This window comes from Echeneis naucrates, chromosome 8 (assembly GCF_900963305.1).
Source record: "Echeneis naucrates chromosome 8, fEcheNa1.1, whole genome shotgun sequence".
Lineage (NCBI taxonomy): Eukaryota > Metazoa > Chordata > Actinopteri > Carangiformes > Echeneidae > Echeneis > Echeneis naucrates.
Genome location: NC_042518.1, coordinates 8,376,464 through 8,401,976, shown reverse-complemented (window position 1 = coordinate 8,401,976; position 25,513 = coordinate 8,376,464). Strand labels below are relative to the sequence as shown.

General features: G+C 41.0%; 1 protein-coding gene across 3 annotated transcripts in view; it reads left to right on the top strand.

The window, feature by feature from the left end:
- Positions 1–25,513, top strand: part of rab26 (RAB26, member RAS oncogene family) — an 84,852-nt gene that overhangs the window by 31,498 nt on the left and 27,841 nt on the right. For 2 of the 3 annotated variants that reach the window (XM_029509155.1, XM_029509156.1), the window contains one exon: positions 11,234–11,344. In XM_029509155.1, the coding sequence (XP_029365015.1) occupies positions 11,237–11,344 (108 nt within the window). In that variant the 5' untranslated portion in view covers positions 11,234–11,236. Of the gene's footprint in view, positions 1–9,287; positions 9,876–11,233; positions 11,345–25,513 lie in introns of those variants that run through there. The other variant, XM_029509154.1, reaches the window with a different exon arrangement.

The window sequence follows — 25,513 nt, the reverse complement described above, 5'->3', positions numbered from 1 at the left end:
CCCTGTGAGATGTAAGTAAACACCGTGGACATAAGCAAACCACAACGTCCCCAGTCCCCAATTGATTACACTCCTGGGGCTAACACAACCTCTTGATTTATCTCCTTCATTTTATTTATAACTGACATTAAATACTTTATTTGTGTTATTGTTATTTCATTGGCCATATGTTTACATTAAATATGGCAGTTATTTCATGTGGCAAAGAAATCCCAAGGTTAGGCTTCTGGGTTTAGTCTTCTCTCAAATGATGTACATGCACGTTGTGAATTACAGGATACCATTTGGTGGTAGTTAAGAAGAGAAGGGGACTTCCAGGCAGACAGAGAGAGACCTCGCTAACAACATCAAACACTGTTTTTGCTGTCCTTCTGGCTGTAGTTTAAGAGCAGGAACTGGAACCAAAAATAAGGGGAGAAGGTCATGAACGTCCTTTGCTCACTGTTGCTAAACTTTTGTCACCAGTAGATGTGAATGGGGCAAACGGCAGCGTGCAGGAAAAGAAAAACTCGACCTCTCGCTGGGTTACAGTAGTTGTCCATGCTTTTTTGTCTTGGGAACATGAACATACAGCATCAGGGACACAGTCGCACTCTCAGGTGGATGTCGTGATGCAGGCAGAGCAGGCAGTTTATTGGTGATAACATTAAGAATCTGTTGTTGTTGTCATCTCAGCCACATGTGCTATTGTGCACTAACAAGGGATACAGATCTGAGTGAGAAATGTTCAGGCATATGTCATGAAAAATATTTTTAAAAATGCCAAATTGCACCTAAAGAAATTAAAGAGTTGAAATTGAAGAGATGTTGAAATGGAAATCAGACAAAATCTGCAGATAAAGGTTTAAAGTTTAAGGTTTTATGCTGTGTGCCTTCTTGTGGGTGAAAAAAAAAAACAAAACAAAACAAAAAAAAACATACAAGAAGTACATTTCTTGAGTTTGGTGGAGGAAGGGGTGTTAAAGGACACTGTCTATGAATTTCCACAGTTTCTATGAAACGCTGATATTACCAAATTTATGGCTTATATGGCTCTTATTGTTCAATTGACAATATATTTTAGTAGCTAATTTCAGTTATTAATGAGAACATAGACATTGCACAGAAATATACAAACTGACAATGGATTTGTGATAACAGAGCACAGAAAAATCATTTTCAGTCTGAGTTTGAGCTCCCAAATTACCTTACAAATTTAAATTTCATTTTCATGGCCTCTTGTTCCACATCTCGAGTGTGGAAATGAAACGATGTCTGTTGTTAAAAGTTGAAAGCTGATTTATTGTCTAAATACCAAAATAACACGTTCCAAAATATTTTGGACTCTCTCGGCACAAAGCGTGAAGTGAGATGTTGTGATCCCACAGGTGTTTCATTCTCTATCATGTCTGTTTGCAACTGTAATGCCACCTAGTGGAAAATGATGTTTACTGTCATCAGACTCCTGTGGTTTAAATTCACGTACGTTCAGTGAACAGAGGCTGCATTTTCTCTCAAAGATGAATATATAAGTGGGCCCAGAAGATGTTCAAATCAGCAATGTTTTGCCATTATCTTTGTCAGCAGACAGTTGGTCTTTGACTGTGAAATTTTCCAGCTGAGCTCCACCACCCAGTCCCCCAATAAATGTAGGAACCAAACACCAAGCCAGTGAGTTCACATCTGGAGCTTATGTGGGAGATACACATCAATATGTCAGGCCTTCAGGCCATAAGTCAGGGCTGAATGGAGCATCCCTACTGTTGCAAGCCATCGAGAACACTGATGATGAACAGAATAGATTACTTATCAGAAGCTCAGAAGAAAAAGCACACTTAATAGCCATGTATGAGAGAGAGAGAGCTGAAGGGCTAAGTGGATGGGAGAGTATAAAAAGATTTTGCTAAAGCGAGGGAATGTTTGTTTAGCTAGCTTTTGCTAATTGGTCTCAGTGGTGCAGCTAATGGTTTTAGGTTTATGTCCAAGCTGAGCTGAATAATAAGAGGGAACCAATGCAGACTTGTCTAGCTGCTGAGTTTTTATGTATTTTTCATCATTTTGCGAGAGAAGGAGAATTTAACGTGCAGGAAAACTGAAAATGGAGACTGAAGTCACCTAATTTGAAGCCACGCATTGCACATCCTGTTACTCACTCATGTATTAAACAGATGTTAGAGCGAATGTAGAACTGTTTAGTCCATTACATATGAGCCATTTTATGTTTTTCACACTCCAAAAGTCAGGATCCTATCTACAGATCAGTGAAATGCTTTCATCCACTTTGAAATCTTCCATGTCTGCCCCTATCTTTCAACCCTATCAGGTTATAAGTGGCCCTTCTCCTGACCCCCGCCAGTCCATTTTGTACATCTTTCATCGACTGTAGCTGAGGCATGTGGCAACAGAGCTCTGCTGTGGTCAGATGGCATCTGGGCCTTCAATAACCCTGCCGTTATCGCGACACATCAAAGCGTTAAAGGCTTGCATAATTGAGTTAACGAGTGTGTTTGGTTCGTAACCTGACCCTTTATTCCCTGCGAAGACTGCGGTCACAGTGTGTGACCACAGACAGAGACGAAGAGAGAGAGTAGGAGAGGGCCCTAAAGCCTTTGCAACAACTGTGGGTTCACGCTGTGGATCTGGCAAGCCAAACAGGACCCTGGGCCAGTACCAAGCTAATGAAAAAACAACAGAGGGGTAATGCTGGTGCGGTGCTGGGACCACAGCACCATGCTCGCTTCACAACTGCCCCGGTCAGCACTGGCACTGGCCGCAGCGCCAGTTGTCACGGCCTTAATCCCGCCTGCTGAATGACCTCATCATTGCCTGCCAGCCTCTCTCTCTGCAGCGGCTGCTGTGGCTCGTTTTTACAACAGCAAGAGTGACCTCACGTACACAACACATGCAATCATATGCAAAGCAAGCCGAGACAAGTTGCCCAAACTATGCAAAAAATAAATAAATAAATAAATAAAACAAAACAAAAAACAAGGAACAGTTCACACAAATTACGGAAAGGCATCTTATTTTGTTGATGTTGGTGCCTGGCCAGGCACATAGTTCCAGATTTTTGCATTCGCCCCTTAAAACAGGGAGGTGACTGGAATTGTCTGGAGGAAGATAAAGTATTGAAAAAAACGTGTCTTTCCAGGAGAAATGTCCCAGTTATTGATACTCAGCAGACCTCACTGTGGGCGGACAATATTAACAAGAAAGAAATAGTACCAATGAAAACTGTCCAGGATGTGTTGTGCTCACTGTTCAGAGCAACCAGGACATTGTTTCTGGAGTATCGCAAAGCTATTGAAACTTTCGAATGTTATTTGTCAGCACTTTGATCAACACACACTTCCCCATCTTTTCTGTATTGAAGTGTTAGCTGTAGTCTCAGACGTCAGATTATTATCCCAAAGAATTAGGCCCATATTAGATGACTGCACGTCATGACTTGCATCCAAACGTCGAGTGCATGAACAAGACGTCTTGTACGGTATATGTAAATGAGAGTGTGAAGGTTGGGGGGGCGGATGAGCGTGTAGCATATCTGAATTTACATTACAGACCTGCAAGCCATGTTTACAATAACTATTGTCCCAGATCGTAACCTCTCTTTGGTTTTGGTTTTGTTTGTTGCCTAAAACTGTAATTCATTTGCCCTAACCATGATCGTTTCCCCTGTTTTTATCATACTATGGATACTATATTGAGAGTTTTTTAGTGTTAGTATTCTGTTTTACAGAATATTTACCTTCATGTGTAACAAAAACGCTGCTAAAACCTCTGAAGCAATGTGTGTAGTGAATAAAAAAAACTTTGCTATTGTATGTGCATATGCACAAGCGGACTTACCACAGGCAGAAAGAACAAAACACAGATGTGTGATGAAATGAGGTTAATGTATATACTGTTTCATGTACATGTATGAGTGCTCCATATTGCACTCCTATCAGATGAGGCCGTTCTGTACATGCAGACCAAATTACCATGAATACAGACATTAACAGGAACAAACACAGATGTACATACTGTTTGTTAACATATATCCACACGCAGCGACACACTTGTGTGTGATGAAAATAACACTTGTGTGTGATGAAAATAAAGAGACACTTGCTCTGTTGGCACCTCCTCCAATCACACACACCGCCTCCACTCCTTCATCCCAGCTGTCACAACTGCAAAAACTCTACAAATACACACGCACACTCTCACATATTCACACTCACCCACACACACCACTTTTCCTGCTCACACCTTTTCCCGCTCACCATGGCTCTCTCCAGTTGGTTCTTGTGTGCCCACTCTCTGCCGCAGCTTGTATGCAAAGTGTGTGTGTGTGTGTGTGTTTACGTGTGTGTCATAGTCTTTTATTGCCATGGCTCCAGCTGAGCTCAGACATGGAGAGCCCACCTCTGGTCTTGCAGCCTGAGAAAGAAAGCGGACCATGAGTCACGTTTTGCTCTGGCCTCCTCTAAACTGTGAAAAATTACAGCCACCTAAAACTCAATCTGTTCTGCGTCTGAGAGCAGCAAGGAGATTGAAATGGCACTGTGCAATTTGGTCCCACCTCGCAGTGAATCTCTGCTTTTTATCCGCTTTACACCCCTTTGCGCTTTAATCTCAGTGCCCAACTTGATCTGCCTTTATGTTTTCGGCCACTGAATGTCATGATCGCTGTGTTAAATCACTCCTGCGCTTACGCTGCATGTTTTGGTGTGTCAGTGCGCTTCACACCAAGTGCTTCCTGTTTGACAGCAGCACCATGTGTGAGGTCATAAATCTGGTCACCACAGCAACAGACTACGATGACACTGACACTTGCAGGAAGCACCCTGGATTAGCAAGGATTTATGGCTCGGCCTTGGATAACACACCCATCATTTGTGAGTGCACTCGGTACCCTCTTTCCCAACATGGAAGTGTTTTGCACGTTAAATAAATCCATAGAAACACGAAGCAGTTTCAAATTAAATCTCAGTTAAAGTGCTCATATTCAAATAAATAAGGAGAATGAAATAAGGAGCAGATATTGGGGGAAATTGGGCCCCTGGTAGTGATTATTGCCATCGCAGAGTTTTTCCATCCCAGTACCCTGGCTCAGACTCTAATGTCTGGATCTTTTAAAGGGTCCAGAGAGGGTTGGGCATGTATTATTTTCAACACTTCAGATTAAACCGTGTTATGGCCCTTTGAGGTCTTACTAATGCAGACCCCCTGCTGGGTTACAGCGAAATTAAAAATGAAAAAAAATTAAAATAAAAATTACAGCTGTGACTGTGAAAACTGTGTTTAAAAAAAAAAAGAGGTGGAAATTGCGTGTGTGACAGTGAGATGCAGCAATGACGTCTTTGGAAAGGTAATAATGGTGTCACCTTTTTTACGACATAGAGGAAAGAGAATTAAAAATTGTGTATGATGACAGATTTGAAGTCAGCGCTTGGCTTTGCCGGTTTAGCACATTAAAATATGGCATGATTGAGTGAAGTGATCATGCCAAGGCAATTTCAATCCACCACCAACACATTGTTTTTGTAATGGTTCATTTCTTTCCATTTTCTCCTGCACTTGTGTGGATATGTTAAAATATTTTAACTTGGAATTGAGAAGTAGAGAAAAGTCCATAAATCATTACATCAAATTCAATTTTGGACTCAGGATACGTGTTTGTACATTTACAGTAGCCACAATAAACATGCGTTATAAATCCATCTGAAATAAACTTCCTTGGATGAATTTCAGATAAAAATTTCCTTAGCTCTAATATGTCCTCACAACTTGGTGATAGAATTATTTATTTATTTACTTACTTTTTTGGCCCGACCAAGACCTCTACATCATGACATTCTGCTTCTGAACATTTTATTACATTCAAGTCTTCTCTCAACTTGTCTATGGACTGGTTTTATCTCTTAGAGCCTGTGGAATTGAATTGTGATAAGTCTGACATACAGGCCGCCTGGAAGAGTGGCTGCCATTCTAATGGCTATCAAACAGAATGAGTAAATAAATTGGTTTCTTGTACACCCAGTGTTTTAATTTAACGGCTCATGAGACAAAAGGCTGGGAATTATGGTATTGCAATAAAAACTATTCAAAGGTTCAAATAATTTAACGGTACTAAGATGTCTAATGTGATATTTTAGAAGGCTGTAAATGTAACTCATTAGTATGTAACTGTTGTGGAGTTAAAAGAGAATTTTAATAATAAGGATGACATTAAAGTCAGCATGAAGGTAAACACAGTGCCAGCTATTGTGAAGGCTCAGAATCTAAGATTTTATGATTCATTAAGACATGTCCAATATAACCACATACAAATCAAATTTAATACACTATAAACAAGCAGCACCCATGTCACACATTCTCCTCTCTCTCTCTCTCTCTCTCTCTCTCTCTCTCTCTCTTTCTCTAACACACACACTCTCTTTCTGTTTCTCTCATTTAAGATTCTTCAGGGAGCGAATAAGTGCCAGGCAGCACCAGTCCACTGATGGTTGCTCGTGCCAAACCCTGACAAACAGGGGTGTCGGCTGGCATGCCCCTCCTTGCAGTACTCAGGCCGCAGGCAGCTGAGAGGAAGAGCAGCCAACAGATAAACAGTTGCTGCGACTTAGGTTGAGCGACTGGCCAGGCTGCTGCACGCCGCACAGTCGACGTTTGGGGCACCTGACCTTGGGTAAACTGACAAATGCCTGGGCTTTGGGCGTGCCTGCAGAGTGATGCGGCTCTGATGAGGGGTGATGACCTTGCTGCGCTGGACACACGTGCGCATTTGTGTTCATAGAGCCACCTTCTCTATGCCTTTTGTGTCCAGTCACTAAGTTTTTGGAAGAACTTGACCAAGCACATTACCCTTGCACTTCGATGTCGCGGAAGTGATACAGCTCTGACTATGCTCGCACCCAGTAAAGGGTGTTGTAATTTGCTCCTAATTAACATGTTGGAACGATGTGATTTGATGCATTCTTGACAGCTGAATCACACAGCTGCTTCATTGTACATGAAAGCAAGCTTGTCCTGTTTTTCACAAAGAAAACGCACATTTCTTGCTTAAATTGTTCTCGTCTACCTCCACTGTTTGTCCTTACAGACATATTTATGTCATTGTTGCCATAAATGACAGACGCTAAACTCACAAATACATACAAGCATATGGGACGCAATTACACATTATAGCTTCATGATGTACAGTACGTTTGCTTGGCATGTTTAACTCGTCTTGACAAGGCTGCTAATTTATCTAAAGGCAGGATGGATTCCAATGACACTCTCCTCTCTCCACATCGCCTATTCCCTCCAAAATGCCCAGCTGTTGCCAAAGTAGACAGCTGCTTTGGAGGCAGAACGAATCTCAGCTGTCGAGTGGAGTAGCATGCGGGGGTTGGTGGATTTGGGGGTTTGTATTCCCTCAAACCAGTGACGTGCCACTTCCTACTCTGTTCCTCTCCAGGAGTGGGGTGGAGTGTGGAAAAAATGCTGACAGGCGGCTGATTTAGGGACAGAAACCAAACTTATTACCAAACATCTCAGTACTTCTGAACTGTGGTCAACTAGGTGATGTCCCTAAGAAGTCTGCATACTAAACCTCAAACTTAGCTGTGGGAAAATAAAGAGAGGAGTAGCATATGCTCTGTACTTTAATGTAAGAGTATGCTAAAATTGAATTTTTACATCAAATATTGAGCAAAATTAATATTAAACACATGAGGATCTGCCAAAAATGATTTCTTGGTCCATGACAGTTCCAGGAAGAAGTGGCAGTATCACTGCTGTTCATCCACCTCATGTTAATAACTAACAATGTTTATTGCTCTGCTGTTGCTTTGATAACTGTATACATTAAGCAGCTTCCTTGAGAGTTGAGCCTTGAGTCATTCATGCTACACATTGTAAAAGGTCAGAGGTAACACAAGCTCATTCCATTCTCCTGTTCTGGGAAGGAAATGAGGATCTCTGTGCTGTGATTTTTGAGCATATCATAATGAGCCTGGACAGCCTGGCACATGAACACAAAGGCAGTTGTATCATACACAAATTTCATGTTGTGTAACAAACTAGATTGCAGAGGGGGAAAAGAACAACAGCGTCCCATTACAGCCCACAGAGGATCAGGGTCTAATCAGAATATGCTGCTGTTCTTTGTTGCAAACGCAGACAATATGTGGACCCGGCAACAGAGCAACATCCATGTCCATGTTTTGGAGAGATGTTTGAATTGGTTTAGGAATTATGGCTGGTGTGCTTAAGTGTCACAAAAAGGCCAGTGACCAGCTCCGTGACTGGCTTGTTCTGATTACAACCTGCATGTCCTCTAGGATCCTCTATGTGTATCGGTGAAAATGTAATGTTATTGTTGTAGCTGACATTTCTAAGTAAGAATCTATCGGATTATCACCAAAGTACACTATAAGAAAGAGCTTTCTCCCATTTTAAACTGTATTACAATAATGTATCATTCATATTTGTGCGATGTAATTCTTAAGTAAAAACGCTCACTGAAGTGAAGCTGACTTCACCCTGCATTGCAACCCCGTTTTCTTTGAATTTATTCTACATTCCTGTATTGCCCTCTTGTGGTGCTTAATTGAAATCACATCTGAGGTTGGTTCCACAGGTGGCTAAGGCTCATCACCTGCCTGCTAGCATCTGTTCTATAATCTGCTTTATACAGGGAGAGCTCATGCTGGTAGAACCAGATCAAAAGCTAATGCATTTTAGTTTCTCTTATATTAACTAAGTTGAACATTTTGGTAATTTCTTCAATGTCTCATTCAATTAGTTTAACACATATAATCTAAAATAAGAATATTATGTTAATCCATCTGTTTTTTATTTTTAGTCCAGCCCTCCAGATGAAAAATAAAGATCAATTAGGGAAAGAGTAATAGCTTCTGTTGTCATGCATATGAGCAACACCATATTATACTACTCGATAACATGACAGCAAAAATATTCACGTACTGACCACAGAAGGGCACATTATAGAGAACAGGTTACTCTGAATAAATCTTTTGTTGTGACATCTTATTTTCAAGGCTTTGAGGGGCAGACAGACGGATCATCAGCGGTTGATCGGCCGCAGCCATTTTTCAGCACCACGGAGAGCGTCCTGTGGCTGACTACGGTGGCCCGTGTAGGTCATATACGTATAGCCGCGTAACATTAAGTCACGTGGCGTGCAGCTGGTTCGCTGGCGACGAGCGACATGAAGTCACGTGACGCACAGCTGGTACGCTGGCAACAGACAGCGTGACGTCGCATGGTGCCTTTAAAGTTCTCACGGTGGATTCATTCGTCCCGCAGGATGTCTGCAGGTTTAAAATGAGAATGTAAGCGCTCCTTTCGGTGCGTTTGTTTGTTTGGGGGGAAAAAAAAAGAGAGAAAGAAAGGCGCAGCGCGCGGTGGTCTCACCGTTTTGCGCTCCAGGTGGAGTTTAGTGGCTCATCAGCGCAGACTGCTGACAGCAGGGAGCAGTTAGTGTCTGAGGTTAGAGGAACATGCGTCCGACGAGCAGGTGATTTTGTTTCTCTTTTGTTTGTTTGGTTTTGTTTTTTGTGGAGTAGGAGGTGGAGGGGGGCACTCTCACTTCGTCGCCTCTCCAACTTTTCAGTCTTACCTCTCGCAGGTCGGGGATTTTTTTTTTCTTTCTTTCTTCTGTGTGGTTCGCTATAGCTGAGATTAGCAGAGAGGTAGTTTGGAAACCTTGAAAAATGTCTCGCAAGAAGACTGCCAAAGGCAAAACCGCCGCCAGCAGTCCGTCTGCGGGCAGCCCCACCGGGAAAGGCGCCGGGAAAGCGGCGAGGAGCAGCCCGGGCATCGTGCAGATGAACGGCGTGGTCCATCCCAGCAGACCCTCCATCAGCAACAGCAGCGAGTTCTATGACATCGCCTTTAAGGTAAGACTCGGATACAAGTGTGCTCCAAAGACAGCTCGGGGATCAGATGGGTGCGGTGCAAACTGGTAAACAGCGGCAGAGGTCAGTGTGAGTAAATAATCACAGTGGGAGTCGGTTGGATACTTTGGCTCTTTTCGGGATGAGCAGGTAGAGACGGTAAAAGCACACACGGTCCACTTTATACGCCTCCTCTGCCACCTCATTCATTAAACAACGCCAGCTGTGTCAATAGGACGATCGATACCCTGGAAGGGCGCACACCGCCCTGCCACGGCAGTCAAACAAATCATTTACGCACACGGTGCCACTGGTCGGACCAGTGTTTGTGTCAGCGGGTTGAGATCTGCCGAGCTACGCTGTGAGTCGAAAGCTGTCACTCCACTACAACACAAACACAGACTGACGCCCACAGAGCCTCAGTGTGTGCCCCCGGTACAGCTTCAAGGGACTTCAACACCTACTCCATGTTCTGATGAAGCAGCTGCTTAATGCAAGTGCTGATGCCTTTGTGTTTTTGTTTTTGTTTTTTTTTTTTTAAGTAGATGTTCCCATTTAGTTACTTGGCTGAGCACAACTGTTGTACACACCAAGCCCACTGACAATAAACAATTGTGCCTTAGCAGAGTTTGAGCCATATCGTCCCTCTTGTGCAGAGAGGAGCAGCTCACACTGTTTTTCTCAGCAGTATTCTTAATTTTATTCACAAAAAGCTAATGACAGCATCCTGCAAACACTTGATGTGACAAGAGAGGAGAGATGGCTGTAGATATTAAAAAGAGCAATACGTGGAGAGAAAAACAGGGGGTGAGAGCGTTTTACCCGCTCAGCGCCACATTTTGCACCTGTTACTGCTCTCTCTTTTTTTTTTTTTTTTCATCTCCTCTCTGCCTAGGTCCCACAGTCCTGGGGCTAAGCTGATAACAGTGATCACACATGAGCAGGAAAGGTGAATAGAAAGCCTGCTTGGCAGGAATGAATCAAACATGTCTGTTGCATAGGTGAACGGACATGCACCAATGTGCAAACACAGACACACACAGATGGGCAGGACGATGGATATCCGCTGGTGGCCGTAATGAGCAGCCGTGCACTCATTCACTGGTCAAGACCCAAAATACCAAGACTGGTTTAGCTGAATGAGCCCAGTGGTCTGATGACAATAAATTAGGCATTGGTGTTTGCACATGCATGTTTTTAAATGTTATTCTTTGCTAGTTATTGGAGTTGTCTGACACTTCTTATCAACAGGTGAATCACTCTTTAACATTTATCCCTCACACTTCTCTTATGCCTTGCTGTCTGACCCTCCAGTATTTCCTGCCTCAGTCTCTCATTCTTCCTCTTGTTTGCCTGAACAGGTGATGCTGGTTGGAGACTCTGGTGTGGGGAAGACCTGTCTACTGGTCCGTTTTAAAGATGGAGCATTCCTGGCTGGCAGTTTCATCTCCACTGTGGGAATTGACTTCAGGGTGAGTTTCAATCAATAGAGAGGGGATGAGGGGACGGAGACCCGCAAGCAGACACATGCACATCCGCATTTTCTGATTTAATGCCTCTTGTAAAGCAGGGCCATAAGTAGGTTTTTTCCTTTTTTTTTTTTTCTTTTTTTTTTTTTTTTTTTGGTAAGCTATTCAGTGTCTTTATATTCCCCAGAGATACAAGTATTTCCTGTGTTAGGTGTCTTACAAGACAGGATATTGATTTCTTAAATTAGTTTGACATGCTTTAGATTTTTTGATTCCCTGGCTGATCACTGTGCCGCTCATGTGCCAGTTTTGTGATTCCAAATGGGCAGCCAGGAAAAATCTGTGTCCATCTTTTGTAATGATCACATCCATGTGCGTCCATCTGTCTGTGACGTGAACAGACTGACAGGTGATGGCTGAGATCTGGCGTTAACGGTACACTTTCATGTTGCAGTTATCGCTCTCACACACTCTGTTTAAAATAAGTTCAATCTCCTTACATTCACTGACATGAGTACACACAAACACCATTTAACAGTATTTAATGTTATGTTTCTTATCAGATGTCTTACAAATATATTTATAGTGTGATTTTTAGTATGCAGGCAGAAAACTTTGCTGTTGAAATCAATGCAACAAAAGCAGAGATCTTTTTATTCTGTTTTGTCAGAAATTCAGGTGTACTGTTGTAGTAGCAGTTAATGGAGGTTCATGCGCTAGCTGCGAGCAGAGATGACTGGCAGGCTTCAGAGGTTGGAAATTTCTAGCACACAATATTTTTCACTTTCAAACTTGTTTTCCCATCCAACCAACACTGTCCTGTGTGACATCACTCAAGGCAAGGTATGAGACTTTGCACAACTCCCGCTGCAGCCCCACAACACTTTACATAACTTGTACCGTAGTCCAAACACCAGTAGACAAACTTTGATGTGTAAAACCTTTTGCCATAGGCAAATTCACATATTCACACACATTCCTACCTTGTTTGCTTTGTTTTTTTGTTTTTTTTTGGCCATTTCAAATACGTCAGTAGTTGTGTACCCAGTTTTAATAGGGACCAAACCCTTCCTCCATTATCTCTATTAGTTTCCTGATTTGTTGCTTTACCAAACTTCCTGAAGCCATCTTGGTCAATTTACATATTTTAAAGTGCCAAATTTAAGGCCATCACATTGAGCGTAAGGGCAACAGCAGATTTTTATCAGATAATTCACAGCCCTGAGAGACATCCTGGTGTATGTGTGTTGAGCTAAAGTATCCAACCATTCTATAGCTCTGTGTGTGGGTTGCAAGAGTTTGTGGGTGGATGAGCAGTTGATTTATTTACTTATGTAACATCTCTTCTAACAAAGTGTCTGTAGCTCTGATGTAAATTTAGGCCTATCTAACCAAAGCAGAGACTTTCATCTGCCATCTCTGTCTGCTGCATTTGCTGCTAATGAAGATGAAAGTAGAAAACTCATAAAGTTTGATGCTTAGTCGGCTCTTTTCTCGTATTATTTAATTTCAGCGTGGCACAGAGCTGTGGGACTTGAATAATTTCATTATCATCCTCAACACTCCCATTCTCTCTGCATGGTTTCATGTCAAATAGTTTGGCTTGGAGAAGAGTCTTCTCCAAAGTCATGAGGATCGTTCATGTCATACTGCAGATGATCTGTTTAATTATTCGGTATCCATTTTCCAAGCAACTCAGTCGTCACAAGTGCCAGATGAGCTAAATCAGCATGAGCATGCCTGGACTTACTCCAGAGTATGACTACACACATGCAAAATTACCCCCAATGCAACTGCACAAATCATATAAATTGTGCTTGTTTAAGAAGTTTAGAGGCCAGACTTTGAGTCGGAAAACATGAAGGTCTTTGATGCTTGTCTTCCCAAGAAGGACAGACACAGATAGACGAGGAGTAATTGTTATTTTTAGGAAACATGGTTTTGGTGGGAAAGAAAGGCAATTTGCTTCGTATGGGGATTTGATCCAGTTCCCACTTCAAAGCTGCAGCAAGATGCTCTGTTTTCTCTCCCGTCTTGTTTATTGTAGTCTCATTTCATCTAACCCTCAGCATGTTCTCAGGATTACTGCGCTGCACTGGAGCCTTGTTAGGCTTAAAATACAATGAGTCAGAGCTATAATTGCATTTCATTATAAAATCTGGTTGTTGGGGGCAGAGCATTCACAAACATGAAAACAAATGTAATCATATTTATTGCATGATGCTCTTAGTGCATATATATATATATATATATATATATATATATATATATATATATATATCTATCTCTTACTCTGACAAATAATTCCACACAAGCCTAATAAGGTGAACAGGATTGCTCCTTATTGTGAAATTACTGAGTGGTCTTTATCACCAGCACACAAAGGGAGTTCTTCTCTTGTGCACAGATCAGACCGGGTATTGTTATTGAAAATCAGAGAAAATAGTGCACTTGCATGGCGCAGCCTGTCCAGATCATCTGTTGCCATGGTAATGCAGGTCGTAACTGATGGGCAGGTGATTGAGATTGACCATTGAGCAGAGCTTGTCTTTGTGTGTTTTTTTTTTTTTTCCCCTTGTTCTTCCCTCCTCCACATAAATACCTGAGCTAAAAGGCTGATTTTCCTTTTCTTTTTTTTTCTTTTTTTAACTTCCATCAGGTCATGAGTAGAGCCTGATAGGTATCAGCCAGGTGGAAATGACTTGTGCAGTTCAGTTTTTTTTCTGTCTCGGTGAAAAGGACCTTTCGAAGTGTTCTTTGTACTCCAGATGACAGTTTAATGTCTGAAGTACAAAACACACAGAAACTCACAGGCACAAAAAAATCAGATGACACTTGGATTCCTTGTTTCTCTTTACATTTACATCCATCTACTCTCCTTGTGCCCCTGTTGGTTCTTCCTTCTCCAAGAGATACAAGGTTTGGTTTTCAGCGTGTCTATGAAAAGACAGCTGGAGTTTTATTTCAGAAAATAAATTGCATGCATCTTTAGAAATAGAATTTACCTATTAAGAGAATATTCTACGCTTGTCTTGGACATATATTTATGCCTCCACAGATATAACTCAACAATCTGCACAGTGACAAATTTTTTTTATCTCTGAGATTTAGATGATGTGAATGAAAATGTTTTTAATTAGATATTAAACACATAAGTGACGAAAAATTTATCAAAACATGAGAAGCTTCATGTATGCAATTTTTAAAAGTGAACAAGACTCATTTATCTATAAAAAGCCATGAAAAACATCAAAACTATTCCATGCTGACAAATAAAGAAAAAACAAAGGCCTGTTCTGAGACAGTAGTTAAAAGCAGTCATTGGTTTTCTCATTGTGCTCAGACAAAGATTAGAACTGCAATCCTTTGTTTCGCTGGGTACGGTACAGTTATTAAAAAGCATGATGCTATTCAATATTTTTCTTTTTGCGCAAAACAAGACATTAGTCATTCTCTCAATACATTCCAACTCCTCCACACTGTCTGTGGCCCAAGTCCGCTGATTCATAGTGAAGATACTATATACTGTAAATCTTAAATGGCTGACTACAGACAATATTAGTTTACTATTTATAAAGGTCCAGATGTGTTTGAAAACAGCTAGTCACTGGAGTTTCTTAGCAAACATTACTCACACAGATTTATTTACAGCGTTAGAACTGTGTGAAAAGGACCGAAACAGAAATTAAGTCATTATTTGGAAGGGAGGAAATGCTAACCACGTTTGAATTTTGTGCACAACAGACTAGCAGAGGATATAATTGGGGTCCCCAAAATTAATATATGGCATATGAGGATACCAAATCTATTCCAGTATTCGACATGGCACTTGCTCTGTCCCAGTCTGCTGTAGTCACACTCTGGAGTCCCATTATCAGTGGCTCACAGTTTAATTTTTGTTTTTTGCATTAGGCATCATCTGACTAAATATAGTATTCGTTATTGATTCTTAGAAATGTTGTAGCCTTAGGGAAAACTTTTTTGTTTTTTTTTTTTTTTGTTTTTTCTTGCTTTCATCCAACCACCGCAGAAATCTGCAGAGAAGTCGGTGAATTTATCTTTAGCTGCAAGCATGATCAGTCCCAAATGCTTTGTCAGTCTGAGAAAGGATTCTGTCTCCACTGCCGAGATGAAAATATCTTGAGGCTCAAAAAAAACGAATTCCGCTAGAGTCAAAGAGCCAGCCATTAGGAGGGATGTAAGACAAATAAGGGGGGAAAAATGGGAGGAACTCTTTTCTGGGAACAGCTGAAAAGCAAAGCTGCTCAGAGGGAAGCCAATTAACTTATTTATTTCTGACATGTTGGGGAAACAACCCCTCGTCATCTTTTCCTCCCTGCAATCTAGCTCACCCCATGAAATCCTTCCCTTCGTATGATGTAAATGCAGGGAAGGTTAGAAGGGCAGCACTTCTCACCTCTACTGAGAGATGGGGGAGCTGCACCCAGCTGTCAATTATTTTTACAGCTCCCCGAGTGAAAGACTTTTTATGCAACCGCAAGCTTCACCTCATGGCCTCCATAAAATAGCATCACTAGTTTGACTTTGCAGGATAGATCTTGAAGTATGCCTCTGAGGGTTAGGCATCAGCCTTATTAGCCTCATGGCACGTCAGTCTCAGTCTGTTGGTTTGTCAGTCCACCATTGTGTTCCAGACTTTAACATTTCAACAACCACTGGGTGGATTACGGTAAAATATTTTTCTGGCACACATTGTCCCCTCCACTAAATCAAAGTTTTAACTTATCTTTAGAAGTATCTTTGCATCATAAGATTCAGGTTGCCAGATGATGTTTCCTGAGAACTTTTTTGGTATGTGATACCTCTGGTGTCATCACCTTAAGGTTGACGTGGTTTTTAGTCAATGTTGTGACATCCCTTGAAGGATGCGTGACACACTTTGAACTCCCTGATCTCTGCTCGATTTGTGAACAAGATATATCATACCCACGTCAACATATGAGGTGCAATGTTTAAAAATCCCTCAATGAGTGAATCACCAAAAAAAAAAAAAATCTCAGTTTAAAGGGATATTATCAAATGTTACGTTCTGGAGATGAAGTCATCTACAACAGGTCAACTTACCACCAAAAGGAGAGGAATCATTAAAACCCAGCTTTCCTTAGCCAATGATTTACTTAGAGTACTTCATCTAAGAGTGGTCCATAAAATGCTTCTGACAGGTTTAAGGGACAAGGATCTCACCTGGCATACTAATTCATATCAGCCTGTTTGTAGTTTGCATTGCAGTGATTTCCATTGGCAGTGTTGAGGATATGGTGTTGTGAGATTCAGTTGCAATGGATGGAGGAACATGTGGCACAACCTGGCAAAACCTTCACACACCTTTAGTTCTTGTCGAGGCAGTCTTGGTCGGTAAGTCCATCCACAACAGACCAAAATATCTCTGTCAATGAAATGTGGTATGGACATTCAGTGTGGCCACACCAGTAATCCCTGAAATTTGGATGTTCCCTTGGAGTGGTTCTGAGTGAAATGTCAGCCGTTAAATTCTGGGACACTGAAGGACATCTCTTTCTCACAGAACTACGCCTGACCGAAATTTTAATTGACTGTGGGTTTTCTTTTCTTTCTGATTAAATCTAAACCTGGAAATTAAGAGGCATGAAAGGAGATATATTAAATTTACAAAATAATTGGTATAGAATGCCACCAAATATAAAATCTTGTAAGCTTGTATATACTTACTCCGTTAAAAAAAAAAAAAAGACCTTTCTTCAGCAGGGTTAGGGAAGTTAAGCATCATGTTGACCCCTGTGTGTCAGACCTGAAGTTTCAACCCTTCATAGAAGGGTCAGGACATGTATATTTCAAGTTTCCATTTTTAAGCACATTAGAGGGGGATTTTTACTCGTATGAGGAAGCCCCATTGATTTGGATTCCACTTCCCTCTGATCTTATTTTTAGCTATACTTAGTATGTATGTGGGGGTGGGGGCTATGAATCAGGCGACAGCAAAAATCTTCACTCAACCTTTTGCTTGTCTGATTTTGAGATAAATTTGAAGTGTGACTGCATGTTGGCACTCTTTGCAGCCATTAATGTGAAAGATGCATTAAAAATAAATGTACAGATCTCGGCCCTTCACCCCTGACTATCATGAGGTAAGGTAGTAAGGGAAAGATGCCCATTCTCTCCCCTCATTACAGTAATGGGAAATTAATATCCATTCACTTTTCTCTGCTATAGCAGATTCAGCTGCTACGGAAACAATTATTATTGTGACCTATCCAAGCAGTTACATGTAAATGTTATATCCTAAAACCCATGAAGCTCATGTGCAACACACTTTTCAGTCTTCCAGCACTGATCACATCTTCAGAATACACCTGCGTTTCACAATGTGGTGGTGAATCCTCACCGGAGAGCAAAGTAACAGGCGTGCTCCCTGGATCTCATTTACTTGGATCCATTTCCACATTGAAGCATTTGCAAAAGATGAATGATATTTCTGTCAGTGTGAATTCTGGGTTTCCTTCATGTAAATGTGGCTCTGCAGTTATTGGATTCTGGTAGCTCAACCTCCATTGGAGCCTGACTGATGTGTAAGCATGGCAATTATTTCCTACAGATTTCCTTCTCAGCACATATTGTCCAAAAATGTTTACACAGTGTTTTTATATATATATACTGTATTAAGGCACATCAGTAAATCTCCTTTTTTTTTTTTTTTTTTTTTTTTCCTTCTTCTTCCAAAAAACACTTTCCTTTAGAGAACATGCGAACAATAAATCCAAGGGAACAAACATCCATGTTTGATCCTATGTCTCTGACATGTCCTTTGTCACAGGACTGTAAATTGAAGCCACAAATATTGACTCCTGACCTTCAACCCACATAAATCGGAGCCAATCATTTCTCCTAGACCTGTAATTCCTCCTTAAGGTTGGATTTTATGTGTTTTGGCCAACTCATGTCTTTGCATTGGCTGCAGTACGCAGTGGTTCATGATGGCACTGGATGACTGAGCCCTCATTGTGTTGTGGATAGTGCTGATAACAGCTTAGTAGCTAAGTGGGCTGAAAACAGTTTGGATAGTTGAAAAAACTTATTGCAAGTTCAAAAGGAAATTGGCTTTGGCTCTCAGATGTGTGTAAATTTAGTAGACAAAGTAAGCACAGTAAACATAAAAAGGCTCTTATGAAGAGGAATCTCACCATAGTTGGATTGTTAATGTGGGCTGGCAGTCTGTTCACTCACAGATTCAATGGCACATTTATTGGTAAGCGCACACACACGCATGCACGCACCTGCAGTATATGAACTTGGAGTGTCAACAGATTTGGCAACTCATAATGAACCAGTCACTCAATTCTTATTATGCTTCTGTGTCTCTCTCTTCGGACTGTAACCAGACATCGTCAGCTGTGTCTCTTACGTCATTCTTGGCACATAACTTCAGCGAAAACTGGCACTATCAGCTTATTAGTCTCCATGTTTTGGGATGCAGCCGATGTGTTCTCATAAAGGCAATATATCTGTTTTGTTTTGTTTTTTTTAAAGATGAGGTGAAATGGAGAAACAGATCTGGTCATGTGTGGGGAAAGAGCTGTCATCAGTCAAATGATAAAAATAATATTAATTATACACCTGGAACCATTTTCAACAACACTTGTTGAACACTTTCAAACATTACCTTGTTGAACACTTTCCCAGATTTGGTGCTTTTCTTGGTCTGTAATATGAATTGCTGTGTTGGAAGGACCATTTACTCGGTACTTAAATAGCATTTATAACCTTTCCTTTTTTTTTTTCTTTTTTTTTAACTGAAGAATTCTTACGTCTCATGATCACTGTCAATCTAACTATAGAGCAGGTGATTAATAAAGTTATTGTAAGAGGATTTGGTGTATAACTCACCAGATATGAGTGACACACAGAGATGCAACTTGAGCCATCATCCTTTGCAACACTGAGTCAGTCCATCCTCAGTAGAGGCACTGTGAAATAAATAAGGACAAATGTTATATGAATCACTTCCATTTTAAATTTTTACTTGACATCTGCAGCTTTGGCTGGTAAAATTCAATATGTACACGAGTGTGTTATACACTTCTCAACACTCACTGAGTTTTAAGTGCACAAACATGGCTGCGACTTTTCAAAGCACATTATCATAACAAAAACTAGATGAACATTGCTATTAATGGATTTGCATGAGTTATAATTTTATTTAGCATTTTCCTATTTTTCTACTCAGTGGATGATTTCTCCCTCTTCCCCCCTCAAAAACATGGCAATGCTGGTATTTGGTTTTTGTTTTGTCTTTTTTTTTTTTTTTTTTTTTTTTTCATTCAATGCATTCAAATTTTATTTGAAATGCAGACCTGTTCATTGCTTTTCATAAAAGTGCTTACCAATTAATAAATGGGGCAAATTGATACATTGTCTTTGGATAGTGAGGCTGAGACCTTAAAATATTAGAGAGAAGCCGAACAGTTAACAAGCACTTAGTGACAGTGAGAACAAAGGACCCTCAAACAGATATGGACTCAGGGGGGACCTCTGCCTTGACTGACTGTGCTTGGCTTTCTAATTGACACTGTAGATCAGTAGGAATCAGGCTGAGGACAGAAGCAGAACGGTGAAGCGAGCTGCTTGGGTAAGATAAAGGACACTCCCTACGTGTCACACAGACTAGTCCAGTGATCTGTCATTTTGTTTCTGCTTTTAGAGGGAAGAACTGTGACTGGGCATTGCAATTTGCTTGGTTCAGTTTCAGAGGTTTAAAGAACTAAATGTCTTCAGCACATCAGATGATTCATTTGCAGTGTTGACTTAATAACAAAGACCATGGTTAGACTGTATGAGAACGTCTGACACTCAGCACCTCATGTCCTGATGTCCATATTCCAACCCTCAGTGAACAGGAAAATAATCCTCCTACAACAAATAAGGTCAACAACATTGACCTTGCATTGTCATATTCCAGTTAAAGGTGCAATGTGGAAGATTTACCTAGACCTTTGGGTAAAAATGTTCAAATTGAGAACTAATATCAACAATGTGGAAAGGAGTCAAAATGGTCATGTCATGATCAGAAATATATCTATTGACATTAGCATGCTAACCAGCCAGCTCTGACCTGTAATCCCAACAAGACACAGCATAGACAAGAGGCAAAACAGGCATAACCTTGAAGTTGCTTTTGTTTTGGTGCCAGATGCAGTTGGATGACAAGCTTGCTCATTTCTTTCATCCTGACAAGTCAACGTAAACTTTGGCTCTAAACATTACCTTTAGTTAACTGAAAGAGCCCACCATTCAAATTTGCCAAGATGGACATTTTATCTTTAAAGATATTAGAAATAAAACTACATACTGCAACGTAATACTTAAAATTTGCATTTAATAAGGATTCAAAAATGTAACTCATTTAAACCACCATGAGTCTGGAATATCCACATTGAGCACAAGTCATGAAAAGAGGAAAATGGGATAGCAGAGAAACAGGCAAGTCTGGCATATGAGATGATGGTAAGGAGCCCAGCACAGAAATCAAGCTGCAGCTGCATTATTGTAGAAGTCAATGACAGTCCTACTTCTCACTCATAATGGCCTTTATTTATCTGCCTCTCACTTGTTTCTAGCGTCTACATGTTCTCCTTTTTGGATAGTCGGTGGCTGACTGATTCCTCCATTATCCACCCTTTTGCCTGCCAGCCGGTCTGCCTGCCTGCCTTCCCCTGAGTGGGTGCAATTAAAGTGCCAAACGTCATCATGCCAGCTAGTGGCAGTAATGTCTTTTATTGTTTTTTGTTTTTTTTGCTCAATGAATTGAATTAAGTTGAAATAGGAGCTTCAATGAAAAGCAGAGGAAGGGTTGGACACATAGAAACAGTAGCATAATACATGTGCTGTATGTAGATGCCAACTGAGCCATTTCATTTGCCATTAATTGCCCTGTTGCATCTAGTTCCGTAATTCGGGGCATGATGAAATACCATCTCCAGCCTTTTCTAAATAAAAATAAATTGTCATGCATTCAGCTATGTTCGAATAGCTGCTGTTGAAGCTGTGTCAATGCGCACTAGCATGCGTAAACTTGTGAGTGGGGGGTTCACGTCTGCCAAGGGAGATGTTTGTAATTAATGAAAAGCAGCTCTGCCATCTGCTGCCCTAATGTCACATGGATCCAGAGAGGCATGCCCTGAGGAGAATTATGAATATTTAAGTGGGACATAAAAGGAGTGGGGAGTCAATTGGTGGAATATGGCTGATGGGAGTCAGAGATGGTAAACAGAGATAAAGCAATTGGACCTTGTTCATCAGGAGATAGATGAGAAGATGAAACGGGTGGATGGAACAGATCACTTTGGACACTTATTAAATAAAATTGGTATCTTACCTGAAGTTAAAAGTTCTTATGAAGCAAATGTTTTCCATTTATGATTTGTGTTTACTTCAGTATTGTTTAAAATAAGATTCCAGGCAATAAACATTGTGTTTTGCTGAAAGACTAAATCATCTGTCACGGTGGCAGAATGTTCATTAAAGGCACTCCGTGGGGTTTTAAAAGTTAAGTTTATTTTATTAGATTATTTATAGGCAAGCCTTAATACAAGTCACAGGATTACCCTTGGCTGACGTTTCTGATGCTTTACCTGTAACAGCACGCTCACACTAACGCAAACACTGGCTGGGATCCAAACATCAGTCTTCACATTATACACACACACAAAGCATTTACTGAAGCTGTACCACACATCCATTATTTAGCAGAATACGCTGTGAGTAAGCCTTGACCTCTCTGAAGCTCTTCCCAGGGATGTTTTCATACGCTGTGCTGATACAAATCAAAATGGCAGCAAAACAGTCAACGGTTGTGTTCATTGTGACCATGTTCAGTGGAGATTGATGTGGCTCTTTCACAGGACCGAGCAGGCGGTGGGGTAAGCTGTTGGCTGGAACACCAACATCTCTTCCCTGTCCTTCCATTTTCATGAAATTCTTTTCGGCTTTCATCATTTGCCACTGAGACATAAATATACCAACACACACGCAGTGTACCGTCTACATTGTCGAAAGCGTGCGCGCACACACGTGCATGCAAACACAGCCACTATAAGAATGGCAAAATTGAAAATATGTCTCCTGTCTGCCCCTCCCTTTCCTTTTTTGCTGTCTTTATTTCTGTCCAGTGTCATCACAGACTTCTCTGCTAGATATCTGCCAAAACACACAACCTGGTCAGCTAAGAGAGACAGAAGGAGCTCTATCTGGATGATGATTGTGCATATACTGCACGATATGCAAAAAATAAAAATCATATTGCAATGATTTTGGCTGCTATTCCAATTGCGACAGATATTCAATGAGAATAACTTTAAAGTTGTGTTGCTGTGAATTTTATTTGGTTTTGGGATTAAACAAAAAGTACTTTGTGTCCAGAGAATGTGATTTGTAGGCTGTGGTGTGTCTGCTGCACCAAGATGACCATGGGGCTCAAAAAGGCACAACAATGTAGTTTTATAAAAATATTGCATCTTCTTTAGTTCTTTTGCAGCTGAGATTTGAATATCGCACTTTACTATATTTCAATTTTATTTACATCTTGTATCATTATTCAGCCAAAGCTATGCTGTGCCTGATAATGTCACAACCCAAAGATAATCTGGAAGCAGCCCTCCTGCTCAACCACTGCTGCCATCTGACAGAAAAGACTCAGCAAGCCAGCATTTCTGCAGCAGTGCAGTTTTTGGTCTGAATTGGCCCTAAAGCCCACAAGCGCTTTCAGCTGGTCTGTTTTTAAGGAAAGCTCCAAAATCACCAAGTGAAGTCGTGGTGACCACACAAAGTACTGCCGGGTCAGCCAGTCAGTGAGTGAATCCCACTCCAGGTGGCATTATCTGTGGGGCTGCTGAAATATGAATTATACCCACTGCATCATATTAGAAAGTATTTGTCCTGCAGTTGGAAAATGCTGATGAAGCAAGAATGAGGGGAAGAGATACCATTCCCTCTAGATAATGAACTGTAATCAGCCTCTTGACCAATGCAGGTGTTTGTTTTCTGCTTCATATGTGCCACATGATAAAGGTTCCTCTGCCCTCGGGGTTTGGCTATAGCTGCAATAGCTGCAAAATTACATCAGGATAATGTTCTTTCCACACACACAAACATTGTGACTGCAGGCTGATAGTTGCAAGACCACTTTGACCTGGGTGTAAGACAGATAGATGGAGAGGAAGAGGGGAGGAAGCGGACTCATTTTGAATTGATATGAAGTGGGCGATCTGTCATCATAATCATCACCCAGCTTCGTTTGCCAGGCAGCTGATAAAACATGTGCCTCTGTGTAGCAGACGGGGAGGGTGAACGGACTGAACGTTTTCAGTACAGTATGTGAGAGTGTGCGCTCATACGTCTGTGTCAACAAGACTTTGAAAACCTGACAGCTGGGAGTTGGCTTGACAGCAGAGTGGAGAGTGCTGCTTCTCTTTACAGTGCTGCGCTCACTTCCACTGCTGTGGTTTCTAACATGTTGAGAAATCCTTTCTTATCATCTATACCTTTTTATATTTGTATTTTACATATATTTATCTCCTTTTTGTGGCCATCATGTTCCCATTCTTTGCCTCACGCCTCCATCATTAATGTTTTATTGCCTTACACTTCATAGACTCCTCTGAAAGCGCCTTATACATTTGTAATTTATCACCCCAAGAAGTGCTGTTCCAGTCATTCTGGACCAACTGCACCTTCTCACTCATGTACCCTTTGGGGGAAAATATACATTAAAGAGACATTAAATGGCTTACATCGAGTGTTTTTCTGGTAAATAGAGCAGTTTGCATTTGAAGACACTTCCTTGTTTGAGTGTTTTGTTTTTTTGTTTTTTTTTATATACCTTGGGGATGGAAATTGACCTAAAAGTGTTGTAGGCTTGTCGGCCCCCCTTCCTCCATCTGTAACTTGTAAGCTAATTGTATTTACACAGAGATGAGCTGTGTCAGCTTGAAAAAGGTTGAAGCATGAGAAAAATTTTGAAAACAAAGGGGGAACAGTGTGATTGGGTTAGGGTTAGGGTCTTTAATCTACAGCACCCTAATTCCCCTCGTGTTCCGCGGCAGGCTCAAGTGTAAGCATGTTTATCCTTCATCCAAGCACTTATTAAATCTGCATTATTGTGTCCTGTTCTAGCTGATTTCAAGTGTTTCCCCCTCGACAAACCCTGCATAATTACCAGTGTAATCAAACCTGTGTTAACCACCCAAAATCCTCACCACGGTGCAATCATGAGCCTCTTTTCTGGGTCACTAAATATTTATGAAGCCTCCTGGCACGTTGTGGGCTGTTTTTTTTTTTTTGTTTTTTTTTCTCTCGTGGCAACAACAACATAGAGAAAGTCTTTTGAGACTTTGATTCCTATCAGAGCCCACTAAAACTTCACCGTGAATATGGATGAGATCTCTCCTTTGAGTCATGATGAGGTAAATCAACACGTCCACAAAGGCTGTATGTAATTCTAAGACCTTGGATGATAAATTGAGAGGCTGTTGGGATTGAATATTGTCTGTTTTCTCCTTTTGGGAGAATGAGGAGGTCAGCAGTGGCTTTCAGGGTTAACTCAAACAGGATGATGGTAGAGGGACGGACTGGGTGAAGAAATCCACACTGTTGCATTGAGAGGCGTGTATGTGGGTCACCAAAGAATATCTCGTCCTTCTTTCCTTTTAACTGGCTCATAGAAAATGGGATTGCATGTGCTGACAGAGATGTATTGATGTCTTTGTCCAAGCAGCATGAAAAGCTGCTGTTGATTCACCAGTGTGAAAACCTCAGTACCCTCTCGGCCAGAAAATGGCAAACATATCGGCATGTTTTGAATTCTCCTCCAATTATAATTTTTGTCATTTTTCTGTCAAGGTTGCTTCAAAAATTATATATTTTTTTCTTCTCAAGGTGAAGGAAAGATTAGCTGCCCCAGTCGCTGCTTACCATTTCCTAACCAGGAGAGAAAGTCTAAAGCTTCCTCAATGTGTTTTTATAGAGTGGCAGTTAAATTAACCAGTCACATTTAGATTAATTAAGTGTATCAAAAATCCCAGGAAGCAGCAGAGTAGTACATTTTTTACAAAGAGCTAGTTTTCCTTAAAGAACTGGCACTGCAGTGTTGTAGTCTAGAGAAGCAAATTCAGTATCATTTGT